Source organism: Pipistrellus kuhlii, unplaced genomic scaffold (assembly GCF_014108245.1).
Source record: "Pipistrellus kuhlii isolate mPipKuh1 unplaced genomic scaffold, mPipKuh1.p scaffold_m20_p_21, whole genome shotgun sequence".
Classification (NCBI taxonomy): domain Eukaryota; kingdom Metazoa; phylum Chordata; class Mammalia; order Chiroptera; family Vespertilionidae; genus Pipistrellus; species Pipistrellus kuhlii.
The window spans coordinates 905,191-923,903 of record NW_023425520.1 but is presented as its reverse complement, the minus strand read 5'-3'; the positions used below and the strand labels follow the sequence as shown (position 1 = coordinate 923,903).

The window sequence follows — 18,713 nt, the reverse complement described above, 5'->3', positions numbered from 1 at the left end:
TTTGGCTCAGTGGATAGAGCGTCAGCCTGTGGACTGAAAGGTCCCGGGTTCGATTCCGGTCAAGGGCATGTACCTTGGTTGCGGGCACATCCCCAGTAGGGGGTGTGCAAGAGGCAGCTGGTCGATGATTCTCTCTCTTCGATGTTTCTAACTCTCTATCCCTCTCTCTTCCTCTCTGTGAAAAATCAATAAAATATATTTTTTTAAAAAGAAAGTGAAGGGGAGGGAAGGATGGATGAAGAGAGGGAGGAAGGGAAGGAGAGAGAGAGAGAAAGAGAAAAGAGGGAGGGGAGAGGGGAGGGAAGAGAGAAAAAAAGAAACACTGATGTGAGACACATGAATTGGTTGCCTCCCACACGTGCCCTGACCAGATCTAGGGATCAAACCCAAAACCTAGAGACTTGCCCCTGACTGAAACTCAAACCCAGAACTCTGGTGCACAGGCCAGTGCTCTAACCATTGAGCACACGGGCAGGGCCCAGCCATTTATTTTGCATGCCACTGAGAGTTAGGTTGTTTGCTACATGTTGTCAGCAGCTGACTAGCACACTCACATACTCACTTTCCTGGGGATCCAGACAGCTAGGTTGGCACAGGACACGGACTAGGCCAATAGGATGTTTCCACTCAGGAAAAAGTGATGCAAAGAAACAGCATCAAGGCAGGAGTATCCAGTTACCAGGGACAGCTATGGCCGAGTGCCAAGGGCAGATGACTGCCAGTCGAGACATCTGGATTCTGTGGTGGTGGCAGAAGCGTCCTCACCAGTCAGTCCCCTGACCTGATTTCAGCCGATCACCCCAGCTGCCTTGCCACCTTGATTCTTACTGTTTTCTGAGCCTGATTTTCCAGTCTTCCTGCCACTTCTGTGAGCAACCCAACAGCCCTCCAAAGCACATCTTTGCTATTGAAATCGGCCCGTTTCTGTTGTTTGCAAATAAAATCCCTGACTTACATAAGACTGGGAAATCCCAGCATCTGTTACCTTTACATTATAATTTTGTTAAGTGTTTGGGTTGCAAATAACAGAATAGCTGGCCACTAGTATCTAAGATACTAAGACTCCTGAGCAGTACAGACATTGTGACTCTCAGGAAAAGGAGTCTAGAGATCAGAGGTTCCAGGGTAGAACTGGTGGCCTCATGATTTCAGGGCTCTCGGAGGCAGCCTCTCTGTGCTTCTCTTAACTTGCTCCTCATGGCCACAAGAGGGCTGCAGCAACTCCTGCATGTGTCCTCACAGGAAGCATGAAGAGATTGAAGGGGGCAATAAGGCCTTTTCCATGACCACAAACCCCCACCTCAGACCTTCCCTTAAAGCATGGCCAGAGCTGGGAGATTTGCCCAGGCTGAAAACCATGCCCACAAAAGGCATTACCAATAAAATAAAATAAAATAAATAAATTTTAAAAAAGCCGAGCCAAATCCTAAATTACCCCCCACCCAAGGCTGGGCACACTGCTGCTGGGGTCAAATCAAGGCCCTATGGGTGAGGAGGGAGAAATGGCTGCCGGAATAGCAACAGGTCAGCCACAGAAATTAAGCTGGGGTCTTTCCTTAAAAAAATGTTTTTATTGATTTTAGAGAAAAACATCGATGTGAGAAACATTAATCAGTTGCCTCTCCCTGCACTCTGACCAGGAATAGAACCCACAATCTGGGCATGTGCCCAGAGGTAAGCTGAGGTCTGATTGTGTGGGGAGCACGGCCTCGTGGACCATCTGCCCTTGGGGTCCACGGGGAGTGCCCACAGGCACTAGAAGTGGATGAGGCTCTGCTCCCACCGCCCCACCCAGAACTTCTCATTTGTGTAACAAACATTCCTGGCCGTGCCTCCTGGGACACACGGCCAGGTGCCCCTAATAAAACCCGTGCGCGGAGACTCCACCATGAGAAGGGAAATCTCTGGGGCCGTGAGAACAGAGGAGCTGGAGCTGCATTCCAGGACACAAAGCCAGGGGCAGACTTCCAAACTGGCCAGGTCTGGGGCAGATTCCCACCTCACACGGCTCCCCCGAGGCCCCTTTGGCCCTTGCTGGCTGAAAGGCCCCAGAAGTCACACTTGGCCTGCCTCTCACGGGCCTGCATCCCACGGTCCCCGGAGACAGCGTTTTCCCACAACCCCAGCCCAGGTGCGGAGGGAGGCCCAGGAGCCCGAGGTGGGGAAGCAGGCCATCTGGAAGGAGACGGGCTTTCCCCGCGCTTGGTCCTCACGCACAGGGGATGCTGCCCTGGGTGAAAGGTGAAAAGAAGTGATAAGGTGATGGGCTGAAGACTCTTCCAGAGTGATAGGCTGCAGACTCCTTCAGGGAGCCACACAGAAAGGGCCAGGCTGGCCCACAGGCATGTGCACAAGCTATTTGTTCAACTGTGTATGAGCAAGCACGTGTGTGCAGGTATGCCTGAGTAAGCGCGCACGCGCGCGCGCGCGCGCGTGTGTGTGTGTGTGTGTGTGTGTGTGTGCAAGCCTCTGTGTATGGGTACACATGTTCTGCCTTTCTCCAAAGGACACAAACATTCACAAAGTTTCAAGCCAGTTTCTGCTAAATTAAAAACAGCTTTTTCATGTTTAAAGTTTACAATACGAAAAATAATTTTCCTTTCTTCGGGGGGGGGGGGGGGAGCGGGGGTGAATGAGAAGGAGGGGTAGAGGGCCCCCGAGAACATTCCACGAACCAGCCCAGACGGTTACGCACAATCGACTGGTTAGATACGGCAGCACCCCCTCCACCCTGCACCGGCACCCCTGCCAGCTCATTGGGGACAAGATGTTCTGAGGTGTGAGCTGATCTGGGGGAACTTGTAGCTGGCAAAGGCTTCTCACTGCCCCCTGAAGGGGCCGTGCCTCTAGCAGAAAAGGGTTCTCTTGGGGGAGCTCAGGTTAGGGAGGTGAGAAGAGGCCAGAATGTTCTGGTAAGTCCCCAAGGACTACTGCTTTCCTTTCCATGCCCCTGAAAGCATGGCTCCTTCCTGGTTCCCAACCAAGTTCCTATTTCAGCACTGCCTCCCAACTCAGCCTCACCCTGGGGGCCCCATGCCTGCCTGCGGGACGGGAGCACCAGGCCTGTGGTATGTTTTGAGGGTGACCTGGAAGCCTTCCCTCTCAGAAGGCTGTACATGAACAAGAAGGCCGACTCTACCAAAGTACAGCCCGTCAGTGAGGCTGCCACCAAAGCAAGGTCTGGGGCAGCGCGTGGAGCTCCTGGGCCCCTGTGGAAGCGTAATGACTTCATGCTCTTTCGGCCTGCCCTTCCTCTCCTGCATTTCAGCCCAGAGCTACCCAATCTTGCACCCCAGAACTGAGCAGATGGAGAGAGAACCTGTTAGGACTAAAGGCTGGTTGGTGGCAGGGGGCCAGACCACCAGGCCCACGGAACAGCCTGGAGAGTTGCCGGAGGCCACGAAGTTTGCCCTCTGTCTTCCCAGCATCCAGGAGAAGAATCGGCCCCACTTCCTGCTGCCCTCACTCACATCCCTGAGCTAAAGACTGGACCCTTTCCAGCTCCTCTGCGAGGATGGGAAAGGGTGAGGTGGGAGAGGGGGCCCCAAAGGCACAGAGGACAGGAGGAATCTGTGACCTATCAGGCTCCACAAACTCGGCACTGGGCCTGCTCCATCTTTTCACCATAACATTTTTATTAAATACAAGGAAAATATTAGGAGACGACGTCTGCTAAGGTATGAGGTTAATTCTTTACACAGCGAGTGGGTCACAGAAACATGACATCAATCGTCTGTTAGCAGCAGAAGAGACACTTTAAGTTGCCCCAAGGGTATAAATCCCATTTATAAGGCAGCGGTACTGGCCTCTTAAAAAAAAAAAGCAAAATGGAACAACAGTAAAAAGATTTAGAGACCAAAACAAATGTGGCTGGAGATGCCATGAAGCCCTTGAAGAGAGAGGCTCCTGCCTACTGACTGCCAGCTGGTAGCCTCGGGCCAGGGGGCACTTCATTCCCCCTGAACACAGGGCACAGAGGGAGTGCAGCTGGAGAGGGGATACAATGAAAATCCTGAACGGACCTGTGGAGTGCAGAGGCACTGGGATCCTAAGGCAGGATCCTCCTCCATCTGTGGGACAGGGACATATCAGCCCAGTTCTCCTTAGGGGCCCCCACGTGGCTCAGTGCCCAGTGGAGGCCTGACATCCATGAGGACCAGCTCTGGAAGCGGTGGTTTCTTCTCCTGAAAGCGAATGAGCAAAACACCCTGAGGTGGTCAGACCACGGACAGGAAGAGGAACAAACACTGAGCCCTCCTGGGTGGCCCTCTCCCACTCAGCAGCTTAGGCTGCTGGGGAGACAGAACTGTCCTCTGGTCATCAATCCAAGTTGGGTGCTTCTGAGCCCCTCCAGCTCCAGAGAAGTGGGGTGCAATTATATATAATGATAAAAGCGTAATATGCGAATCAACCAAACAGCAGAACGACAGTCCGGGTGACCTTCTGGATGACCGTACTATGACACGCACCGGAGCCAGGCCAGCCAAGACGGGTGCAATGTGATTGGTCAGGGGCCTCCCATCGCCCCGCAGAGGGAGGCCCAGGCCAGCTAAGCAATCGCACTCCATGTTTGTCGCCTGCAGAGGGATACAGGGAGGGGAGGGGCAGTGGGGGGCAGCGCCACAGATGGCAAGTAGTGACAGCGGCGGGGGCAGGCCAGCTGCTGGCAGCCAGGGGAAGGAAAGCCCCGATAGGCCCTGAGCACAGGGCATAGGCACAGCTGAGGGACACTCCTCTTCATGCACTGGGCCTCTAGTTTATCGATAAAAATGCATGTGTGTGCCTGGCCAGAATTGCTCAGTGGTTAGAGAATCAGCCCATGCACCAAAAGGTTGTGGTTTCGGTTCCTGGTTAAGTGCACATACCTGGATTGCAGGTTCGTTCCCTAGCCCTGGTTGGGGTGCATGCACAAAAAAAAAAAAATAATCGATATGTCTCTCTCACAACAATGTTTCTCCCTCTCTCTCTCTTCCCTCCTTCCCACTCTCTAAAAATCAATGGAAAAAATATCCTTGGGTGAGGATTAACAAAAACAAGCAAAGTACACATGCACAAGAAACTTGGGCAAGAAACTTGGGATGGGGAGAGTGGCATAGTATGGATTTGGACTGACATTAATGAGCCCGCATTTGAACATCTGAGACTGCTGGGCTGAGGGATGGGAGAAGTGGGGCATAACAATACCCCAAAGAGACCCACTATTCCAACCCATGAGTGAGGACCCTGTGCAGACGAGGAAACTGCCTCAGGCTCAAGTTTTCTGCCACAACACATCGGCCTCTTCACTGGGAGGCTCCCTGGGCAGGCAGAGAGCCAAGATCTGCTTTGGGAAGGGAGGACCCTAGGAAGGAGTCTTATCAACACAACGGGACTATACAGCCAGCCCACGGGGAGGGGGCCCAAGGTTCTCTATGGGACACGTGCTCGCCAAACCCCTGGCAAGAACAGCATGCAGCCAGGTCATGGATGTGTGTGTGGGGGGGGGGGGGGGGCATCCCGGGAGCTACCTCCTGCTTCCAGCCCGGGGCAGCAGGACCGGGGCACAAGCAATGCCTGCAAAAGACTCGGGAAAGTGCAGGTCGCGCTCCCACTCGTCTGTCTCGGTGTTGTATACCTGCACGATGCCTGTCACGTTGTTGAGGCGCCAGTTATAGCCCCCAACAACATAAATTTTTCTGTCCAGCAGGCAGCAGCCAGCCTCCGACTGGCCGGCCCTCATGGGGCTCACGCTGGTCCACTGGTCTGTTTCGGGTACATAGTACTCTACGGCTAGCACGTCAAAGCAGCGGTCCATATGGTCCATGCGGCCACCCAGGGCGTAAATGCGGCCGCCAGCACCCACCATGGCATGCAACACACGGGGTTCGCTCATGGGTGCCTTGAACTCCCACTGGTCGACTGCCGGGTCATAGCAGTGCAGCGCCTTCTTGTCCTCCACCGAGATGCCGTAGCCGCCTGAGATGTAGAGGCGGCCCCCAGCCGAGGCGCCTGCGTGGCCCCAGGTGCGGCGCTTCAACGAGCAGGCGTAGCCCCACTCGTTGCGCCGTGGGCAGTATCTCTCAACGGAAGCCAGACTGCCGGCCCGGTTGCGGCCACCCGTGGCATAGACCATGCCGCACAGCACGTTCAGCTGGAACTGGATGCGGCTCTCCTGCATGGCCTGCAGGCGCAGCCATCGGTTCAGGTGAGGGTCGTAGCGGTAGCAGGCGTCCACCGCACCCTCACCGCTGCGGTACTGCAGGTGCTGGCCCCCGGCCACGTACACGAAGTTGTCCAGCACGGCCACACACGTGTGGCTGCAGGCCACCTCCATCTCCGTGAGCTCGCGGAAGTGGCAGGCTCCTGGCTCAGGCAGCTGGTATACTTTGCTACTGACGGCATGGTCACTGTCAGTGTAGGGCGTGCCCCCAAAGGCCACCAGCGAGGGCACATCGGAGCGCACAACCGTGCGCGGGGACTGCATCTCGTGCTGCCGGAAAGGCAGCACCTGGTAGTTGAAGGCCTCCAGCAGGTACTGGCGGCACAGCACGTCCTCCACCATGAGGTCCAGCGTCTGCACACTGTCCACCAAGTCAGAAGAGTGCATGAGTGGGAAACGGATATGGCAGAGCACATGGCTGGCACGTGGCCGCCGCGCAGGGTCATGCTGCAGCCAGCGGACAGCGGCTCGGAACAGGTCGATCTCGGCACAGCTCTGCAGGCGGTTGCTCTGCAGGAAGAAGACGAGGCGCTCCAGAGGCAGCTGCAGGAAATCGTCTTCCGCTGCGATCTGCAAGAAATGCCGGAAGGTGAAGGCATCCACCGACTCTTTGAGTGAGGCCAGGCTGAAGGTGGTGGCCATGTGACCAATGTGCAGGCAGGTCTCCACGCTCATGGCAGCCTTGAGGAACTCCTCACACAGCTCCACCACGGGGAGCATCTGCAGGAACACGGCCGCGCCCAGCACATCCTGCACACAGTCCAGGTCCAGCGTCACCTCGGCACTGTAGGCGAAGTCAATGATGTGTCGCAGGCCACGCGCTGACAAGCCCTTCAGTTCAATGATGTCCTGGTTTGCCTCCCTCATGCCGCCTGTGAACATGGCCCTGAGGGTCAGAAACACAGCATGAGGGTTCAGGGCACCAAAAGACACGGGGATGGCCTGGCCCCGAACACTGCAAGCGGGGCTTTGCCCACCAGGGGAAAGCAGGCCAGGTACGCATTAAAAACACGCAAAAAAATGAAAGGTTTTCAATCCACCCCAAGCCATGCATCTTCCTACCAAGAGCACCCTGTGCCTCTCTCATGGGGCCCCACCCAACCTCACCCAGATGTATACAGCACTGGGGTAGGCTGGTTCTGAGGCTGGGGGCCAAGTCCCTCCCTCCCTCCTTCTCCCTGACCCCACTCATGACATGGCAATGTAGCTGTGCTCCTGCCACATTAAATTTTAGCTTTGGCTCTGGGGAAAAGTTTCCAACCCATATCAGTGCCCAGCCATGAAGACCAGTTTCTCAGTGAGCTCAGGAAATACAGCGGGGACTCCAAGGGAATACACATCATGGTTCACAGAGGCCAGTACCTCTCCAGCACACTCACCTGAACAGGTGGCTCCACCTTCCCCTGCCCAAACCTCAGCTGCTGTCACACAGGGATGGGAAGGGGATGAGGGTCTCAGGTTGGAGTGCCTATTGGGGCCCCCCACTGGGGTCACTGATATGTCCAGAGAAAGGTCCAGGTAGTCAGGGAGCCCCTGAAAATGACTCACCGGAGTCTCAGCCTGCTGTAAGACACCCCCTACACGCTCCCCAGGAATGGCTCCAGGTCGGTCAGCTGGGCTGTCCTGCTCTAGGGCACAAGACCTGGGTCTCAGCCCCTCCTTCCCCACAGCTTTCAGGAGGGGCCCTTCCAGGAAAAGGGGTAAGAGTCCCAGGCCTGCTAGAAGTGGATGGGAGGTTCCAAAAGATGTTGCATAAGAGGCTCCTCTCAGAGGGTGGGCTGGTCTTTCATCGTAATTGTGACTGCCATCAGCATACATCATAAACGTAACGGATGCCTGATGGAAGGGAACTCCCGCTGGCCATTCGCCTAACGAATGGCCCAGTCACTACGCTAGTCACCCAGTCACTACGCTAGTATGGGCCAGGCTTAGGCCCCAGAGCGGGAGCAGCTGAGCTTGATGCTGCCTTGGGACCATCAACGAACAACTGCCCAGCACTCCACAAAGCAGGGCCATATCGCTTCCCGGAGCAGCGCTCTGCCAGCCCCCGGGCCCTACCCCTTCTTGTCCCCGAGAGTCCCATCGGCCTGTCGAAGGCAGAAACAGTCATCGCGACGGGAGGGAGCTTTGCCTTTTAAGGCCTTGCCGCTGCAGTGCCAGCGCAAAGGAGCCTTTAAAGGGCATTTCTGGCTGGGGCGGCCTGTCCGTCCCCAAATCCAGAATAAAAATAGAAGCAGCGCCCCAGATGGCTTGGTTTCTCCAGCTCCCCAGAAGGGCCTCATTGAGCCCGCAGGGCGGGCGGGCGGGGGCGCCCTGGCTGGACACCTAGCCTCGGGGCGTGCAGCCTGCGGCGCGCACCTGGGCTGGGACTCTGACAGTCACCGCTGGCAAAGCAGGGCCAAGAATCAGCCCCCGGCTGACACTCTTCGGAAAGGGTCTTCGCAGCAGACTGACCCAGCCGCTCAGCAAGGTCTCGCCTGTCACATGGGGATTGCAACAGAGCCTGGGAGTCCCTCCTGCCCTTCGGCCTGAGGACAGGCACACAAGGGCAGGGACATGTGCCACTCCCTGCTGGGGCCTGAGGCCAGCTCCCACAGGTGTCAAAGACACAGCAGAAACCCGGCCAAGCCCTGCCACCCCTCAGGACAGAAGCTGCTAACTGAGCACCCACAGGCCACTCTGTCCCCCACGTATGCTCTTCTGGGCAGTGTAATGTCCCCAAAAAATCTGAGTGGTTGCAAACCTGGGAAAAGTGGTAGGTTTACTGAATGTTGGCCCAACACCAGCCACCTTCCCTCAATGCCATCCCTCCCTCGCTAGAGTTGAACTTGCCCCTCTCAGAAGAATCTGCACTCTCCAGCCCACCCCCCGGGCCTGTGTTCACCTGAAGTAGTCGCTGCAGGCAGCCAGGACCACCTTGTGCGCGTGGAAGGTCTCCCTGTTGACTGTGAGCACAACGTCCAGGAGCTGGCCCTGTGATCGGAGTGTGGCCAGGCCCTGCAGGAGGCTGGTGCTATGGCAGGGTGCAGAGAAGGTGCACTTGAGAGCTCCATTCTTATCAGCCATGCTGTGGGAGAACAGGATGGGTGTCAGGCTCAGAGGCCTCGCCCAGGCTCTGAAGCTGCCCCAGGCATGGGCTAAATCACCAGAATCAGCCCCAGAGAAGTAGAAACAAGACCTGGGTCCTGACTGCCACCTGCCCTTGGCAGTAGAGTAGAAACCTGGCCAAGCCCTGCCACCACTCAGGCCAGAAACTGCCATTTGCTACCTATGATATGGGCAGGGTATCGGACAGGACTTGAGGAAACCACATGTCCTTTTTAAAAAATATATATTTCTATTGATTTCAGAGAGGAAGAGAGAGGAGAGATTGAAACATCAATGAGAGAGAATCATGGATTGGCTGTCTCCTGCATGGGGATCGAGCCTACAATCCAGGCATGTGCCCTGACCAGGAATAGAGCCATGATCTCCTGGTTCATAGGTCAACATTCCACCACTGAGCCACACTGGCCAAGCACCTGCCCTTTTCTCTTTTTTCTTCATTTAAGTCAGATTCACATAGCATGCAGTTCACCATTTGATGTGTACAATTCAGTGGCATTTAGTATATTCACAATATTGTGCAACTACCATCTCTATCTAGTTCTAGAACATTTTCATCATCCCAAAAAGAAACCCTATCTCCATTAGCAGTCACTCCTATCCCCGCTTCACTCATCCCCTTTTCCCATCCCCTGTCAACCACTAATCCACTTTCTGGATTAGTTTGCCTGCTCTGGACATTTCATATAAATTGAATCAGACAACAAGTAGTATTTTGTGGTTTCTGTGTCTGGCTTCTCTCACTCAGTATCATGTTTCAAGGTTCATACATTGTAGCATGTATCAGAGATTCACTCCTTTTTATGGCCGAGTACTATTCCGCCATGTGAATGTATGAATGCACAATTTCTTTATCCCTTCAACTACCTATGAACATTTGGGTTGCTTCCAACCTCTCCTTTTAAAAACTCTATTCCCTTATTTTTTATTCTAAACGTGTTTCCTGAATGCTGCACTGAGTGACCACTGTCCCCTAAGCCCCAGCAAGCTGCCCCCATGGGTACACTTATCTCTCCTCTACAGAGGGTGGGATTAAGACGCTGGGTGCCGGCACAGAGCCCATTGTGAGCATGGAGGAGGAACTTGACCTGCAATTTCTCAGGAGTGCTAGGCCCTGAGAACACGGGTGCTGCTGGCCAGCCTCTCATGGAGGGGGGGGGGGGGGGGGAAAACAGGGTGCCACCTCCAGAGGGGCCCAGCTGCTTTGACACCTGCCCAGCATACCTCTTGTGCCCAGCACTACGGGGAAGGGCAGCCACATGACCACAATGTCACCCTGGCCGTTTTCAGAAGAATTTGGCTGCGGACTACACTCTCTGGCTGCCCAATCAAAGGGAAAGGTCCCCTCAGTCCCATCTTCTAGGGACAGAAGCAGGCTGAGCAGCTTATCCATCGCCTCAGAGATGTGAGAGGATAGAGCAGAATCTGAACCTGTTCAGGGAAGCAGCAGGCCGCATGGGATCTTCCTGTCACCTCCAGGTCAATGCAGGATAAACAGCAAATTGTGGGGAAGCCACAAAACCAAGAGTATCTGCTGTAAGAAGATGGATTTACCTATGGATGCAGCTGCTGGGGGGATGGGGACAAGAGATTCCTGTACCTCCAAATGAGGATTCAGAAGGCAAAGACCATTTTAGAATTTTTTTTTTAAGTTTTAAAAAGGAAAGTGGAAATAATCCAAATGCCCATCAACAAATGAGTAGATAAAATGTGGTATGTGCACACAATTGAATATTAAGAAGGAATGAAGCTGATTCACGCTACAATGTCGACAAAGATGAAAAATATGATGTTCAATGAAAGAAGCCAGTCACAAAAGCCCACATGTTGTATGATCACATTTATATGAAATGTCCAAAACAGGCAAATTCATAGAGACAGAAACCAGATTAGGGGCTGTCCGGAGATGGTAAGGGGAAATGCGGAATGACTGCTAATGGGAACAGGGTTCCCTTTGGGGAGATAAAGTATTCTGGAACTTGATGGAGGTGATGGTTACACAACACTGTAAATATACTAAATGCTACTGAATTGTTCACTTTAAAATAATGGTTTTCATATTATGTGAATTTCACCTCAAAAACAAACAACAGCCCTGGCTGGTTTGGCTCGGTGGATAGAGTGTCGGCCTGTGGACTGAAGGATCCCAAGTTTAATTCTGGTCAGGGGTATATGCCTGGGTTGGGGGCTCAATCCCCAGTAGGGGGCCTCCAGGAGGCAGCGATCAGTGATTCTCTCTCATCATTGATGTTTCTGTCTCTCTCTCTCTCTCCCTTCCTCTCTGAAATCAATACAAATTATTCAAACTAACAAACAACAACTGCAAAACAGAATCAAAGGGCATCTGAACCTTCTCAGGTCCTACCTAAAACCTTGCATGAAACCCAGCTCCTCAGAGTGTATGAGGAGGCCCTCCATGGCCTCCCCCGCTGCCACCCCCACCCCCACCCCCGCCTCCCGTGCATGTCCCCTTTGCTGCTTCATCTCAGAAAACTTTAGTAGAATGTGTCGGTGAATGACTAGTTTGGAGGTACCAATACATCACTTCATCCTCCAGACACAACAGGAGCAGACAATGCCATCACCTCCAGGTCAGGCCTCAGTGCTACCATAACCCAGGACTTCCCCAGCCCAGGTCCACCCTACCATCCCAGCCTCAGGCTCTCTGAAACTTGCTTTCCCATTCCTGGGACTGACACCTGCCCACAAGTGAGGGCCTGAAATGTGGGCACCAGTCTTCCCCCCCAAAAAAGCAGGAGAGGAAAGAAGGCCCTGGGCCCCATTGTCAACCAGCTCCCAAAGCTCTCCAGGGGGGAAAGGGACTGGCGCCAAGCACAGGGCATGTAGTTGTGCTGGATCCATGCAGTTGCTGCCAGCCTCACACAAGCCACCCGCCTCTGCGTCCTTCCAGAGAGCCTTAGGAAAGCAGGAGGGCTAACCAGGGGCTGATGGCTTACAAGGGTCCCGAAGGTGGGGGGACATGGCTGGGGTACACAGAACACGAGAGGAGGGGCACAGTTTGCACTTGGTAGAAAGGTTTCCCACCCATAGGAAGCCCAGGTGCATGATTTGGAGCCCAGCCCCAGCTGTCCGGGCTGTCAATGCTGTGGGGCCCGGTGTGCCTGGGAGGCTGGGTGAGCAGCCTTCCTAAAGGCCATGGAGGAAAGGGAGAAGAGGGACTTAGGAGGACCCTGAGTCTCTAGCTTGGCCCAGTTGTCTCTCCCCACCAGGTAGGGGTATGCCCACCTTATTTGGCCCCTCCTCTCCCTGACACAGAGCAGCTGGAGCAACTGCATCCAGCCCACCCTTCCTGACTGGCCAGTCTCTGCTCTGTCAGTTTCCCAAGACCCCACAATGGACCCTAAAGATATGAACAGATGCCATTGGTTCGTGAACTCTCAGGAGTCAAAGAGCCTCAAAGTGCACCACCCCTTGCCCCCATTCTTCCCCAATTCCCAGCCAGGGCTGCCTCCATAGTACAGCCACTGCCAAGACCTCCAGGAATGAGGTCTCACTGTGTCCTCTTGCTTATACCCTCTGACAGGCCTCTGGGCTACCTCAGCCAAGGCCATGTCCCACACAAGCCTCCAAGGACCCTAAGACATTCAGGTCCATCCTACCCTCCCCTCCCCCAACACACACACATACATTGGCTTTGTCAGCCCTAGACCTTTTCCCATGGGTGGAAGGACACAGCATGAACAAGGAGTGACTTGTCCTCAATGGGCGCATGCCCTAGGAACTGGGACCACAGCACTGCTTCACACTGCAGCTGTGGGTGCTCCAGAGAGAAGGGAGAAGAGCAGGAAAGAAAGATACAGTGGCCAGAAAGTGGGGGTGCCCTGGCTTCCCTTCCCAGCCCTGCTACCCTTGAGCTTAGACGGTGATGGCCGTTGGGCCTCTCCCTAGAGGGGTAAGAGCTTGGCTGTATCCTGGGTGCTAGGCCTTGGTCCCTGCCACCACAGAGGGCCTTCCTGGCAGCCTTGCCTGGGGACCGCCTGCAGCGAAGGCATTCTAAGCTGCCTGTCCCCACTTCCACAGCCCCTGTCCCTCCTGCTCCTCTAGCCTGGGCTGGTGAACCTCTTTCTCTGTGCAGCACAGTGACCTGAGAGGTCAGGACAGCTGGTGTGACCCCTTGGAGCCCCCCTCCCAGGAGCAGACTTGGACTCAACAGGTCCAAGCACCAGAATGTCGCATTCATCACCAGGACCCCCTAAAGCCCAAACCCAGAGCCTAGCCCTGAGTGGGGGTCAGGCAAGGACCCAAAGGCTGGGAGGTGCAGATCAGTGAGACCCACTCCTCCAGGAAACCTGACCAGGCTGTACCACAGACCTCACTTCACCAGGCTCTGGCATCCGATGTGAGAAGCAGAGGGAGGATTCTGATCCCTGCCTTGCCGTCAGCCAGCTGTGTGACTCAGACACACTCCCTGGTCCCCAGGTCTTTGTTTCTTAACTGTCAAATGGGGCAGGTGGGAGCACAGATGTGCCAAGGCTGTGGTGTGGCTCCCATCACCTCCTGGGAAGTGATGGACCACAGACCACCTACCTCTCCCAGCTTCCTTTTGGGTTAGGGAGGTGGCAAGGTCCAGTGGGGGACTGTAACCTGTCACTACCCTTACAAGCCACCTGTGAGCCATTGAACATGGTCATGCACTTAAGAACTTAAAGCCTGGAACCTCCCACAGAGCACTGGCACATGGCAGATGCCCATTGAGCTAGGCTGGCCTCTCTGTGGACACCTTGCCTCACAGATTCTGTACGTTTTGCTAATTTGGTTTCAGAGAATCTCTTTTTTTCTTGGAGACTTTGGGGCAGGACAGGAGAACTCCTTGTGTTTCCCCTAAGCCCAAGGCTGATATGCATGTTCACATTTTCACGAGAAGATATCAGATCAAGGGCAACTTTGCTTTGGAGCTGCTCTGTCCCTGAATATATATGGTCCTCCATATGTAAAGAGCCCCAAGGAATCAATACAAAACTAGCAACCTCACAGAAAAATGTATAAATGATGTGGGCTGATGGTTTATAGAAAAGGAAGCACAGCTGGCTGGAAAGACCTTCTCACCAAGGGACTGGCTTTACCTCTCAGGTGGGCAGAGTCATCAGGTTACCTCACAGCAGACACTCATGCCTGTTCCCAGTGTCTCACATATCCTCATGCTAGCAAATCTACTTCTGGGATTTATCTGAGATGTACTCACATGTACAAGAGATGAGTGAGACTATTCCCCACATACCATTTCTAGGGGCTAAAGATGGGAAATGAGCTAAATGTCCTTCAAGGAGGTACAAAGAATTATGGTGCCTTCTGATTGGGTCTGCCCTTCAGCTGAGCATAGAGGCAGCTAAAATGTTCATATATGGGAGTTAGGAGACCCAGGTTGGAACCCCAACCAAGCCCACTGGGCTGCTGCCTACAGGATGTGGGCCAAGCTACAACCAGAGCGAGAAACAACCACTTTCTGCATACACATCACATCCTCCTCATGCTGGGCAAGGCTCCCAGCACCTCACAAGCTGTTTCCTTCCTCCTATCTCAAAGATGGGACAACTGTTACCCCTCACATATCTCACAGCCTCTGGGGAGCTCAGGGAGGGAGGGAGGAAACCAGCAGAGGCCAAAGTCCCAGACTGGACAAAGGCAGACATGGCTGGGCAGAGGTGGGCAGGAGGAGGAGGGAGCGCTGAGGCCTGGGACCCATGACTAAAGCAAGGACCCATTACTCAGGCCAGCCAGACAGGGGGTGGCCGCTGTGGCGGGACTGTAGGCCTCCTCCAGGAAGGCTGCTGCCGCCTTCCTGGGCCAGTCGGAGTCTCTAGACAGCCACCCGAGCACGGTCACTAGCACTGAGTCATCGGAGCCAGTGCGTCAGCAGCCGGTCAGTGTCTGGAGGCTGCTCACTGCTGTCCTGGATGACTCTCTGCCCGGATCAGGCCTGTGCTTGGGGTTATCCTGATCCCCTACCCCTGTGCTGGCACCTCCCTTCCTCCCGCACTCATTGGGAACCTCTGGCCCGGCCCAGGCCTGTGCTAGGCATGGGAACATGGCCTCTGCTTCCCTTGGGGCTTCCCTTGCACAGGGGCTGATGGCAGTAAATGCCCTCAGATGGACCACCACATGGCAGGATACCCATAATCTTTCAGGGAACCCCAGCCATTGAGCCTATTGTCTACATCGTCACCAGTTCCCTACTGGTACCCCCTACAGGGCTCCTTCTCCCTAGACCTTCATGGGATGGCCCCATGAAGATACTACAGGCTGTCTCAGGTTCTGCTATGAGGAGACCCAGCCCAAGGCAGGACGGTCTAATGGGGAGAGGCCAAAGGAAGTACAGAGCCACATGGTGACAGGGCCCCATGGTGGAGGTTTCCTCTCCTCCTCCTGTCCTTGCCCACTGCTGGCCCTGGTCTCCGTGGTCAGTTTCCCAACCCTACAGGAGATCTCCAAAGCCCCGGAACAGTTCTTTTCATTGGAATGTCAAACAAACAAAAAAGAAAGGAAAAAGCAACAACAGGAATTTCATGGAAACATTTCTTTGGGGTTTTGTAAAATCCTTTCCCACCCCCACATGGAGCCAAAAGCTCAGGCCAGAACAGAGTCTGCCGGTATTGCCCCTTTAACATACTGTTCTGACATGCAAATTCCCTCACTTCCCCTCAAAACGGAGAGCACTTCCACTTTCAAAGCCAATTTTGGTTTTATTGTCCATGTGGCTCCAAGGAGCACAGCAGCGCAGCGCAGCTGGTTGGCTCGTACCCCGGCTGACGCTGTACCAGGGAGTTCAGCCACTCCACCCAAAGTCCCAGGAGCATCAGCAGGGAAGATACTGCACTTCAGGGGGCAGAGACCCAGAAAGGGGGACAGAGACCCCGAGACAGAAGGAAGAGAACCAGAGAGAGGGACAGAGTTCCAGAGAGAGAGATGAGGATAAGAGACACAGAGAGAAGTGGATAGAGACACAGAGAGAAAGGGGGACAGAGACCCAGAGAAAGAGGGGGACAGAGACTCAGAAAAAGAAGGGAAGAGCGACCCAGAGAAAGAGGGAGACAGAGGCTCAGAGAGGGGGTACTGAGCTCTAGAGCCTTGGTGAAGCTCTGGCAGCCTGCTGGTCCACTTCTCCACTCTATTTCACATATCTCCCTCCCCCACCTCCTGTCTAGCCATACTGGAAACTTCTGTGACTTCCCACTCCAACCCCCTCTGAACCTGCACAAGATAGGCTTACTAACTAAGCATCTACTGCAAGTGGTTCTTCATAGCAACCTTATGAATTCCCTACCAGCACAGGAAGACAATGCAACAAGTATCCCCTTCAACGGGAGACCCCAGCATGGCCCCCATACCTACTCACTACAATGTAGCCTACTGGCTCTGCCAAGGCCATGGCTGGCTCCTGGGACCGCAGCTCCGTGGGTAAGAGGTGCAACAAAGCCAGGGTCTCACATGCCCCACAGAGGCAGCCAGCCCAGCCACTGTTACCATGGTTACAATATTGCACAGCTTGGAGAGCTATGCTCACAGCCCAAGGACAGTCTCAGGATTTGGCACCTTGCTCTGGCTCACAGCCCCCACTCATGTCAGCGTCTTCTCTCTCTTGGGACTGTTCTGCCCCCCTCACCCTCAAGGGGCAGCAAGCCCATTCTGGGGCCATCCCTACAGATAAGGGGCAGTTCCTTCAGAGATGCCTGCAGTTCTTTGGCAGGGCTTGATCCCTGGGCTTCTAGGGGAGGTGAGGGGGCAGGGGGAGCAGAGAAAAGCTCAGAGCCAGAAGCAGATAAAGGTTCCCACAGTAGTGTCCCAGAAGGCCAGGGCATCAATCCACTGATGGAGACCCAGAGGGAACAGAGTCCCCGAAAACAGGGGACAGAGACCCAGAGAGAAGGGGACAGAGACCAGGGAGAAGGGGAATGTGGGGGGGGATCAGAAACCCAGAGAGAAGGGGGATAGAGACCTAGAGAGAGAGGAAAACCCAGCCAGGGCCCCAGATCCCAGGTCCTCCAAGCCCTGGACTCTCTCTACAGCATCAGCAGTTGTTTATTTCTCCCTCCTGGTCATCATGCTGGTTATTCTCCGATATTTTCTGTGACAACTTAAAATAGGCTGCCAGCACCATGCCAATCTGTACACCCTATGAGTGGGTCTGTGTGTGTCCAGGGAGGGCAGATGTGCTAGGTCACCAGGTGGAGGCAGAGCCTAGTCCACACCCTAGAACTTGCCCGGCCTCCTCCAAGAGCCGAAGGCTACGGACATGGCCAGACCCACTCTAAGCCTACCCTGGGAACACATCACCCACAGAACCTCCCTCTCTGAGCCCTGAAAAATAACTCCAGGCCACACCCCCACACATCCCCCAGCCTTCCTCATGGTTCACCATCTGGAGACTTCATCTACTTGGATGGCCTTATTTCTCTGCCTATCTGTGCCTGCCAAGCAGTGACAGGGTGACAGAAGAGAGGGGGTGTCAGGGGGTGCCCAGAAGGAAGGACTGTGCAACCTGCCCATACCTAGGGCTGGCACCTCCTGAGGGCCCCACATAACACCAGGCAGGCCGAGGCAGGGGAAGGTGGTGGGCCAGACAGGTAGGTTCTGGAACCACATTCACCTTGAAAGCATTCATGAATCCTCTTAAGGACTCTAGAGGTGAGAAAAGCTGCTCCCATCCTGCCCAGCCTGTGTGTCACCAACCCCACAATGACATCCTGCCCTAGGCCTGCCTAAGATCCCTAATGCACAAAGCCTGGCACAGAGTGGCCCTATTCAGTGCTGGTTCCACTCCAGATAGGTCCTGCCAGCTCCATCATCCTGCCCTTTTGTGACTTGATGGGCCAAGCAGCACAAACCCCCGTGCTCCCCTAAAACTCACTGGGTCACAGGGGAGTACTCTGCAGGTACCATCCACCCTCCTGCCAGGAAAAGGGCATGACATCAGACCCTGTCACCCCCTGCCAAAGCCCCCTGTTGTTCTCCATAGCCTCACACGGGCCATTGTGAGGCCAGTGCCCCTCAAACTGGGCCAAGACCTGTTCGGGCTCTGAGTCCTCATCCCAGCCTCTTACTGATGCCCCTGGGAGCCCAGGACAAGTGGGGATCTAGCTACTACTGATGGAGAGGAGGACCACATAGGCAGCACCCACCATTCCCAGACCTGCCCAACTCTGGCCACTTCTCAAGGCGAGGAAGAAGGAAAAGGACACCCAAACCCAATGTCCCTTCCACAGTCCCCATCCCTCCCTGTCCTGGTGAGAACCCACTCCATATAGAGCTATGGGCTGGGTGGTGCATACCTGGCTCCCAGCTTACTTCTCAGTGGGCAGTCTGGCAAAGGGAATACCACTATCATTACCATTTTACATACAGAGATTCAGGCACAGAGACGTCCAAGGCTACATAGCACACAAGAGGCCTG

General features: G+C 54.7%; 1 protein-coding gene across 6 annotated transcripts in view; it reads right to left on the bottom strand.

Moving 5' to 3' along the window:
- Positions 1 to 3,611: 3,611 nt before the first annotated feature.
- The window catches only part of KLHL26 (kelch like family member 26), a 29,826-nt gene continuing 14,724 nt past the window's right edge, over positions 3,612 to 18,713 (bottom strand). For 3 of the 6 annotated variants that reach the window (XM_036449865.2, XM_045585834.1, XM_045585833.1), the window contains 2 exons: positions 9,084 to 9,266; positions 4,941 to 7,085 (listed from right to left, as the gene is read on the bottom strand). In XM_036449865.2, coding sequence (XP_036305758.1) covers positions 5,504 to 7,085; positions 9,084 to 9,266 — 1,765 coding nt within the window. In that variant the 3' untranslated portion in view covers positions 4,941 to 5,503. Of the gene's footprint in view, positions 4,380 to 4,940; positions 7,086 to 9,083; positions 9,267 to 18,713 lie in introns of those variants that run through there. The other 3 variants (XM_036449864.2, XR_006742415.1, XM_045585835.1) reach the window with 3 other exon arrangements.